This window comes from Chrysochloris asiatica, unplaced genomic scaffold (assembly GCF_000296735.1).
Source record: "Chrysochloris asiatica unplaced genomic scaffold, ChrAsi1.0 scaffold00136, whole genome shotgun sequence".
Lineage (NCBI taxonomy): Eukaryota > Metazoa > Chordata > Mammalia > Afrosoricida > Chrysochloridae > Chrysochloris > Chrysochloris asiatica.
The window spans coordinates 1,347,270-1,358,033 of record NW_006408654.1 but is presented as its reverse complement, the minus strand read 5'-3'; the positions used below and the strand labels follow the sequence as shown (position 1 = coordinate 1,358,033).

General features: G+C 37.1%; 1 protein-coding gene across 2 annotated transcripts in view; it reads right to left on the bottom strand.

Moving 5' to 3' along the window:
- The window catches only part of RASA2 (RAS p21 protein activator 2), a 168,804-nt gene that overhangs the window by 72,480 nt on the left and 85,560 nt on the right, over positions 1–10,764 (bottom strand). For both annotated transcript variants that reach the window (XM_006869846.1, XM_006869847.1), the window contains exons 6-9: positions 9,809–9,892; positions 8,246–8,318; positions 3,189–3,265; positions 2,167–2,268 (exon numbers count right to left, since the gene is read on the bottom strand). In XM_006869846.1, coding sequence (XP_006869908.1) covers positions 2,167–2,268; positions 3,189–3,265; positions 8,246–8,318; positions 9,809–9,892 — 336 coding nt within the window. The remainder of the gene's footprint in view (positions 1–2,166; positions 2,269–3,188; positions 3,266–8,245; positions 8,319–9,808; positions 9,893–10,764) is intronic.

The window sequence follows — 10,764 nt, the reverse complement described above, 5'->3', positions numbered from 1 at the left end:
AAAAGCAGCAATGAAGCGGCAAGCTAAGCCCTACAATGTTCAGTGGGCTTCTGTGGACCCAGTTGGGGACCTGGTTGGCAAGCAGTGTGAAGAGGCCTGGGGTCTCTTGGGCCCAGAGTCAGTGGCGTGGTCACGGAGGCCTCAAAGAGGAGAGTGGAGCTACTGGCTGACGGGAAGAGAGGACATATGCACAGGAGTGCCCACACTTGCAGATGATACCCACGTGACCTGGACCGGATGACTGGATGATAGGAGCTCAACCAGGAAAGGAAAGAAGAGGGGAAAAAGAAAGAAAAAAAAAAGGGTGAGCTGATACAGTCTGATGAACTATGGAGACCTATGGAGCAGCGACTCAAAAGAGGGAACAAATCCTCAAAGCAAGAAACATTCACACACACCCCCACACACAGAGTGGACAGAGAAGGGCAGCTTGGACATTGGATACTCAAATGGGGAGGAGGGACTAAAAAGGCAAGAAGTGACTGGCTTACAAGCTTTCAAGAGAGAACCTGGTGCTAGGGAGCATGGCGGAAGACAGAAGCTCCAGTAGGTACTATCTATTCAATCTGTTTGGGCGTAGCGGATAAAAGGAGATACAGATGGGTAACTCATGATACTGTAGTGAATAATGCTTATCAGGACGGATTACGAGGGTTAGAAATGCAAAGGTAGACGTTTTATAACAAGGAAGGGAGTAATTAATTCTCCAGGATAGGAGCAGAGGCCTCTGGGACCATCAAAAGAGAAGAGTTGAGGGCGGGACCCTACCCAGAGAAACAGAGATGCCTGAGATAGAGACAGAGATGATGACGTGGAGTGATGAAGCGACTGGGGACTTTAGACCCAGAGAGGGAAAGGGACTGTGGGTCGAAAACTGGGGGGAGGAGGAGGAAGTGTAGGGGGTGGGTTTCTGGGATATACCCTTTGGGTGGTTGAGGATGCATGGAGGGGATTGGAACCATGATAGTGAGATGATAAACGATGGAATAAATGTAAAACTGAAGTTCCCCCATGTAAACTATCATATAATTCACAATAAAACATTTAAAAGAAAAAAAGGCAAATGAGAGGAAAAAGAAAAAAAAAAAAAAATGCAAATGAGAATGATATGTTCTTTTTTCTCATTTGAAATCCAAGCCTAGCTCAAGGGATGCTGGGCTACCTATTGGAAGAGACAGGATATACATGTTTTTAAGTACTATATGTAGAAAAAATTAATAGTTTCACATAGCTTGTGCTAAGAAAATGAATACCAACGTAATGTCTGAACATTATGTTTAACATCAGTTTAATGTTATTAATACTAAGTCCCCAGCAAAAGGTAAAATAACATTGAAGCCATTATTGTCCCTAGAGATCCTAAAAAATGTTACAACTGAATTAGCTCAACAATATCTAGATCCTAAGCATTTATAACATAACATCCAGCACCTACACAGTGTATTTTAATAGGGTGTGGTGAAGGAAAATCACTGATCACCCATAAATAGGTGATATTCTTAAATGAACCTTTTACTTTCAAACATCCAATTCCCACAACCACTAAAGCTTCTGAATTACGTATGATGATTTGAGATAGAGCATCTTCTCCTACAGGTTACATATGCGGTCAAATCTTATGTAATGATTTAAATGTTTTGCATTTTCCTCTTGAGTTACAATTTAGTAATTGTCGAGAAAAATATTCCAGACAATTCAGTTCTTTTATCTAAGTTGCTGTTGTTGTTAAGTGCCATCAAGTCGGTTTCGACCCATAGCAACCCTGTATAGTGTTTCTGAGGAGCAGCTGGTGAGTTTAACCACTGACCTTGCAGTTCAAACCGACCTTGCTGTCCAGTGCATTAACCCACAGTGCCACACCAGGACTCCTTTATCCCAGTATCAAGTCAGTTCATAAAACTATCAATCTACAAGGGGCTTCAAAAAGTTCATGGAAAAATTCTATTATCTTCCAATTCCATTTTTCCATGAACTTTTTGAAGCTCACTTGTATTTACAGTTCTGCAATAATGAATACAATAACTAAATCAACTAACGTTAACGACTTCTGGTTTACTCCCTTATAAATTTAAAAGATGTACAGAGGAAGCACGTGTTTGCAGATACAGTGTGTTAAATAAAGGAGATGACCTACTATGGAGCTCACAGTAATGTTTGCTTTCTTACCATGCTTGATGAGAAGAATCATTTCTTAATACATTCACAGGAACCTTAATTTCACCTAGGAAAATATCTTGGACCAGATTTCCATTGTTCCACAAGTCAATCCTGAAAATGAAAAGCTGACTTTAAACTGGCAAACAATATTTAAGAGATTGCACACCATCAAATATATTTAAATCACTACGATGAGTATTACAGCATTAATTTCACATGCTTAAGAGTAAAAGATGTTAGCACTATCCGATACTTCACTTTCTAAACTAGAAATGCAGAATACTGTAGTAGCTTTTATTTAAAAGCACTGAGTTAAAAAAACAAAGTCTAAAACAATCACTCATTCATTTATTTTAATCTGTAGCAATAATAAAAGACCACAGAATTTGCTTTGATGAATTAAGAGAAAAGAAACCAACATAAGACTATATATAGAGGTTTCTCTCCCAATTATTTAGCTAATTAATATGTAAATATAGGTGATTTAGAAAAAATACATTACCTGATCATTCCAAATACTTGATTAATATACCCTTTAGATGAACACACTGTTAATATCACACCTACACATGCATTGACAATAACTTTCCCCTCCCAAAGAGCACAAATATTTAAGACCTAGGAGGCAGCACAAACTTCAAACACATGCACCTGTTGCTGAATTATCTTACAAGACACTTCTTACCTCACTGAAATTTCTGTTAGACAGCACATATATTAAGAAGAATAAAAAAATTATTTCTAAGTTGGCTGAGATATAATTGAGTTTTCTCTGCGTTCTTTGTTATGATTCAGAAATTTAAGGACCAACTAAATTTTGGGAAAATTTTAAAATGAACATAATAACTAAAATTCAGGTCATATCTGTTTATAAGGTAATATACCTTGGCTAGTTCTACAAGGAAATCAATGTTAAAAAGATAATTTGGATTTAAACTGATGAAAGTTTTATCATCCAACTTGCTAAAGCTTAGTTCATTTTTTCAGTTAAATGTAGAATTTTCTTTTGGCACAGAAAAAAAAACACATACCTAATTTCTAGCTTCTCAATGTCTTCCTCTTGTACCTGAAACTCGGACTTCCTCGTGTAACTGCTGGGTCTGGTTACCTGTAAACAAAGTATTTTAGTGAAAAGACAAAACAAAACACTTTTTTCCTACATAAACTGAAAAATTATCCTCAAAATTTTCAATTGTGGATATGGAGGATACTTGAAGACTATGCCCAGAAGTCAAATATAATAATAGCTGATATTATCCAAACATCAAATATAATAACAGCTGTGGAAGTTTTTGTTGTGTTGCTGTTAGGTGCCATCGAGTCAGTACCTACTCATAGTGACCTTATGCACAGCAGAACACAGGGAAATAAAATAAGGTGGTGGAAAAACAAAAATATCTTTTGCTTCTACACCATTCTCAACCACTCAATATGTAGTAGCTGCATTAGGTTCTCTGGCTCATATGTAATCTCCCCATCACAATAAGCTGCATACTACAAAAGAACTGTTTGAAGACTCTCCACCAGTCTCATCCTTATGCTTCTCTCTCACATTTTTGCTGACAATATCAAGAACATTGACAGGAGCTTCTTCATCTACTGTTCACCTGAACATGTCACTCTCATATACACCTTTTTAATTACATTTTCTTATATTTCTAAACAACAGAATGAGATGATCCTCTTTTCTGTGACTACCCCACTGTATGTATGTCTTGCACTCAAAGTATGCAAGAAACATGCAGTACTCACTCAATCTATTTTAATTACAGCTTTATGAGCTCATTCACTCACTCAAGTCAAAGAAAAATTCTCCGCTTAGTCTTCCTATCTCTTTCCTTTCAGACAAGTTTCTCAAAATTTTAATCCATCTTTACAACCTCTACTTCCTCACCACCCACGCACTCCACTGCTGCCTTATCCTGTTCCTTTCCCACAGATGACTCTCTTAAACCTCTTAATCACCAAATCTGGTGTTCAGTGCTTAGTTCTCATCTCTGAGCTCTCTGTAGCATGGTGTACTGGCAACTATATGACTATACCTCCTTTTCCACTAATACTCTTGTCTTTGAGTTTAGTGGGACACTATCCTGGCACTACAGGCACTAGGACCCCCTGGGTGGTGCAAATGGCTAAGCACTCAACTACTAACTGAAAGGTTGACAGTTCAAACCTACCCAGAGGTGCCTCAGAAGACAGGCCTAGCAATCTGCTTCTGAAAGCCCAATGGAGCACACAGTTCTGCCTCTGCATACATGGGGCAACCATAAATAATAATCATTTCAGTGGCAACTTTTCAAAAAAAATTCTGGCAAACTTCTGCTCTCTTTGCTTCTTCCTCTGGCACCTCTTCTTCCTTACAACCTATAAATATGGGTATTCTTTAAATCTTCATCTTTTATTCTACTCTAAAACTCTGCTGCAAGTGCACAGTGCTGTACAGTTTACAACGTGCTTTCACATCCATTATCTCCTGTATTCATCAAAAATGCTGCTCTGACGCAGGCAGGGCTAGATTCATTATCCTCGTCTTAAAAAGGAGGAAGCTGAAATACAGAAATTACAGGACATGCACAAAGATGAACACCTAATAGATGGTAGGACTAAGCTTCTTCGCTTTTGTTCTTTTTGTATACCCTAGTGTGGTGCTGTGGGTTAATGTGCTGGACTGCAAAGTTGGTCTGAACCACAAAGTCAGTGGTTCAAGCTCACCAGCTGCTCCTTGGAAACCCTATACCAGGTTGCTCTGGGTCAGGAACAGACTCGACAGCACGTAACAACAACAGTAACAATTCCCTTAGTTTTTTTGATTCTTTGTAAGAGAATCTTCATCTACAACTTAGGTTTTACATTTCAGACCTCAAGGTCACTATGTTCCAAAGAGAACTATTTATCTTTTCCTTCCTCTTAACGGTCCCATTTTTCCACGTTTGAAACCATGGGGAACAATCCCTCTCTTTCTCTTTTCTTCTATAACCATTTTGTTATACTGCCCTTTGGAGTTTCTTCTAAATCTGCCCCTTCCTCTCCATTCCCATTAATACCCTCTTGGATGGGGTTCCTATTGTTTGTATTTTTTACATCTAACCTACAACAGTTTTCTAATCTCTTTTCTCTCTCCCTAAGTCATTGGGTTCTCAGATATTTGTCAATTATTCCTAAAACACTGCTTTATTCTTAACATTTTCAGATTCAAAAACATTCAATGACTAAAATTTAAGCGTCTCAACCTAGGACTCAAGGCCTTTTATTAGCTAGTCCAACTCTTAACTTGTTTGTAACTTCTTATGAGCTGGTTCCAACTCATAGAGCCTTGTAATAGGGTTTCTGTGGAGCGGCTGGTGTGTCTGAACTATCGACCTTACAATTAGCAGTCCAGTGCTGATCCTACAGCACCACGCTAGGACTTTTCAGTCTTAGCTCCCATTTTACTCTTCTATAAACCTTCCAGTCAAATCACTCTTTCAGGTTCTTTGGACAGAGATTTCTGTCTCTGTGGCTCCGCTCAAAATGTTCATTCTAATACTCTCTTCTCCATCACACTTTAAAAACTCCAGGCATTCTTAAAACCTCCCCAATCACCTCATATGTACTGTGCTGTACTGCTCTATGTATACATGAACATGTTTACTTTGTGTCTTATGCTTTAACTAGAAAGCACAGATTGAACATTAGCTATTTTTATAAAATCAATCACTTCAAACAAACAGGCCTGCTGAATTAATGACTCAAGGCCTAACTGGTACTCTAAAATACAGCAAGCCGGTCAGGCCTTGACTTTAAGGTGTTAAGGACCCAGGAGGCATGGTAGATTCTATCCCATTTGAGGTTCAAGTGCCTGGATTAATGGGAAATGTGATTGCCTTTAGTCAATACCCTTTTATGTTGCTGCATTCTTTGTTTTCTAGGCTAGATATAACAGCCACTAATAAATGCAGACCAAGTCCTTAGCCAGGAAATAGAAAAGTCTCACATTGGTACATTTTCTTTTGAGTTTTTCTCCCTTGACTCCACCCCCACACTTCTTCCTACTTCACTTTTGACATTTCTTTCAGCCTGTGTTCCTTTACAAAATTCAGTCATCAGTCAAGACTAGATGCACCCTCATTCTCTTTACCTTGAAATAACAAGGGAAAAAAAAAAAAAATGTAACTTCTCTTTTCAAACTTTCCTTAAATGTTAATCTCAACTGCAACATGTTCCACTATTAGAACACAATCTTTCACAGTGTTTTATTTATTTAAGTTGTCAAATAATACGAAAAAGGATTTATTTAAAAATGCTCTCAAATATGTAACTCCAAAGTACTAATTAGGGCAAAGTACTATTTAGGTAGCTGAAGATATCTATAAAAACAAGGATGTGACCATAATGAATTAGGACAAATTTCAAAAATAAGTTTATATAATAAAGAGGCCTTAATTATACGATACTTGATGTTCTCAAAGCATTCTCACATTTGGACGCTATAAAAATTCTATGATTTAGGTAGAGCTGCTATGGTATCCCAATACAAAATGATTCTTTTACAAGATAAGGAATTTGAATCTTACGTTTAGTGACTTGTTCCAAGTCAACTGAGACTTCTTAGAACTTAGATCTACTGTGTACTACGTAAACTTACCTCACTAGTGGTTTTTAAACTGCTCTGCAGAAGAGAAGGCCATATGTATCAAGTGGGAGGTCAGTTCAGGTGCGAGGGTCCAGGAAGGTATGACAATAAGGATTAACAAGGGGTGGATGTTGCCTTAGGTCTCTCAGCCTCAAACCAATCAGAGCTCTGCCTTTATCTGCTTTGTATATTCGGCCCTACTACATTCCACCGTTCTCAGAAAACAAATGCTTAATTTCTACATCGTGGTTAATGTTCTTGGGTATCTTCAAGTTCATTCTAACAGACAAGAGTAGAACTGCTCCATGGAGTTACCCAGGGCGTAATCTTTATGGGAGCTCATCATCTGGACTTTTGTCTCGCAAAGGCACTGGTGAGTTCGAACCACCCACACCTTTCAGCTAACAGTCAGGTGCCTAACCAGTATACCATCAAAACTGTTTGTTGTTAAAGTATTTATTAATGTATGTGAGCAATAACTAATGTGTTGGGCTTATCTTCGTATGTGAAATTTAAACAAATATTTTAATAGCTTTCTGGAACTAAATATTAAAACCATGCTTGTTGTATTACTACAATCTTACTTAATTACTTCCCACTGGTTAAGACAGCAGAATCAGAAATCCAAATGAATATAATACTGAATATTTGTTCTGAAAAAAAAATGACTGATTTGTGAAGGAACACGGTAGCTCCATATGATAAGAACTGGACTGTGAACCACAAGGTTGGTGGTTTGAGCCCACCAGCCACTCCATGAGAGAAAGATGAGGTTTTCTGCTCCCATAAGATTTTGCCTCAGAAACCCTATACAGGTTAGCAATGAGTTGGAAATGACTCAACAGCACTTAACAACAATAATGTTAAGTGATGATACTTACTGTACTTTCTAGTTAATTTAGGACCACTGTGATATAATTAATTTTCTGTCTTCTTGGCTAGGCTATGGTTCCAGTGGTTTAGTCCAAAAGTAGACTAGTTGCTATTCTACAATGCAATCTAATGTAATCTATTAGTTGAAAGGGGAGTTCTCTTGGGGTATAGTTTCTCCATACTGTAAATAGATATTTTGGCAGAACTCTCTCTTTCCCACTCTGCATTCTTCTTGTTGCCTGTCCTACATACATATCTTGGTATATACAAGTCTGTAGAATGGATTTTGGACCTGCCAGCCTCCCACATTCCCAGAAGCCCCACCCAATTATATGACCTATGGATTTCGGACTTGCCAGCTCTTACAATCACATGAGTCAATATACTGAAGTAAAGTTCTTTATATATCTATATGCATTTATAATCTCACTGGTTGCTTTTCAAGAGAACCCTGGCTAATCTAACCAGCTATACAGGTATAGACTTGTCAAAACTGCTTTTAATAAAATGATGACCATGGCAATGGTTTGAAAAAAGAAGTCAACCAGCATTCAATATTAAATATTCAATGCAAAGCACATTTATATAAAACAAAAAAATTACCTCAAAATAAAAGATTTCATTAAACTGTGGATTGCTTGTTTTCTTCTTTACTTTTGTCTTCTTTTGGTCATTCCTGTTCCAATGTGGTAGAGTTTTACCTTGTAGAACTTAACAGTGCACAATTATAAAACATGCTATTTCCAACCAGGGAACATGACCTTTTTTAAAGGTGGCTCAGGGAAGAAATTAATTTTAAATATTACTTGGAGGGAAATTATGCTGATTCTATAAACTAAAATCAAAGGAATACAACAAGCTTTGTGTATTCTATTATATATGCCAAGACTGAATATTTTTCTCTCTGTGGCTATATTAGACTGACTGTCAAACTTTCTTCGGGCGATTTTAGTAACACATTATACTATACAGGTATAAGCAATTCAGAACACAAAGTGAGAAGGAGGAAAATGACATACGGAGTACCTTTATCTATACCAGAAATTACCTAGAGAACTTAAAAAATATTGTCAACTCAGTTCACTCCACTTCCAAAAATGGATTTTTTTTTTCATACTTCCTATTTTGAAATAATTATATATTCACAGATGGATGCATAGAAATGTACAGGCAAGTCCTATACACACTTCTTGAAGACTTTCCCAATGTGTATGCTACTAAACAATTATATTAAGGACTATGTCTGCCAGGTACAGCTTATAAAAATCTGTTAGGGTAAATATTTTTTAGCATGGAGGCGAAAATGCACTTGATGGCATTAATACTACAGGATTAAGTTGTCTGCTTCAAAAACATTAAATAATCTGTAATAATAACAGTACTCTATTGCTGGAGTACCCAATAAGTGATAGGTACTTTATATACAGATATGAAAGTATTTTTTCAAAGAGGCCTGTCAGGGATTTTTCCAAAAAGTAAGACTAACCAGGGAACTTGGGGTTGGGGTGGAGTGGGCATGTGTGCACACTGAGAAGGAATATTGTGCTTTTTGATTCCTGATTCAAAACCTTCACATTTTAGACAAATTTCAGATGAGTGAGACCCTAAAATCCAAAGAAATCTATAGAATATAAACTACTACAAAGTGTTAGTTTCTTTCTAAGCGACCACATACCATATAAATCAACAGTGCATGCACACCACTGTGTACTAGTACATCAGCATTTGTCTGTGGAATTCTCTTTAGAGCAAAAATTCAATGAATGGAAAAGTCATTTTTAGTCCTTGCTATTCTGAGCTGGTATTTATTAAATCAGAATTTTACCTGGGTAAAGTCTAAAATATTTTAAAGCAGGAACACTGATGAATACCATAAGCAAGTTTATGTTCTAAAGGCCACTGTAACTAGTGTAAAACTACCATCCTTCAGAGCCTAATGGTCTAAAAGGTTTTAAACAGTACTCCTTTTTCTCCTTTCTTTAGAATTGAAAACAATTTGATTGTTTTCAAGAGTATAACAGAATTCACTAAAGGCTGTTTCAAAACAGTCATTACTTTGTAGCATTAATAATTATTCACCATTTGCTCTTAGAGTCTTCTTAGCTTTATCATTCTTATGTCACATTTGAGCACTTAAAAACTTAGTAATAATTCAATATACATTACCTAGAAGGGCCCACCAGAGAAACCGTTGCATAAGGGTCACAGCTTTGTCCATTTATGAGAGGCAACCCATGGCACGCCATGATGCTGAGGTAGAGTAAAAGAGAATTAACACGTTGCAACTAAAACTATACAAGATGTAGCTTTAAATAGAAATTAACATATTCAAAAGTTTCAAAACTGTTTCCCAGGTGTCTGTATACTTGTATACCTTTATATAGGTGCTGCAGAATAATGCACTGGACTGCAAAGTTGGTTTGAATCACAAGGTCAGCATTTCAGGTGCTGTGGGTCAATGCACCAGACTGCAAAGCTGTTTGAACTGCAAGGTCGGCGGTTCAAACTTACCGGCTGCTCCTTGGAAACCCTCTACAGGGTCACTATGGGTCGGAATCAACTAGACAGCACTCAACAATCACTCCTCGGAAACTCTATACAGGGTTGTTTTGAGTTGGAACCAACTTGACGGCACTTAGCAACAACAACAACAACAACACAAGTACATGTGAGTATGCATTTATTTGATTATACTGTTTTTAAAATAGCACTAAATTGGGATGCAATGGTCAGTTTTGAGACCGCTAAATAATATTCAACACTTTCTTCACAAACATCCAACAAGGTGTTATTTTGTAGTTTGAAACACATCGAAACTGATGTGGCTTATAAAAAAGAAAAGGAAGCAGTGAGGACTGCAACTCAGTTTTATGGCATCATACCCTCTGCTAATGCATGAATGAGAAAAAAGGAAACAACTGTGGTTTCCACGTAAAATCTGATTCATAACTCTAAGGCTAACTTTCACACAATTCTGTAACCTGTTATTCCAATTCTTAGTAAAAGATCTTGCAAGCATTCTGTAGAAAAAAATTTAACTAAAAAAAGCTACAATTGCATATAATCTACTCCATGAATTATATTCATTCACATTTACAGAGAACAAATAAATTGGCTTAAAA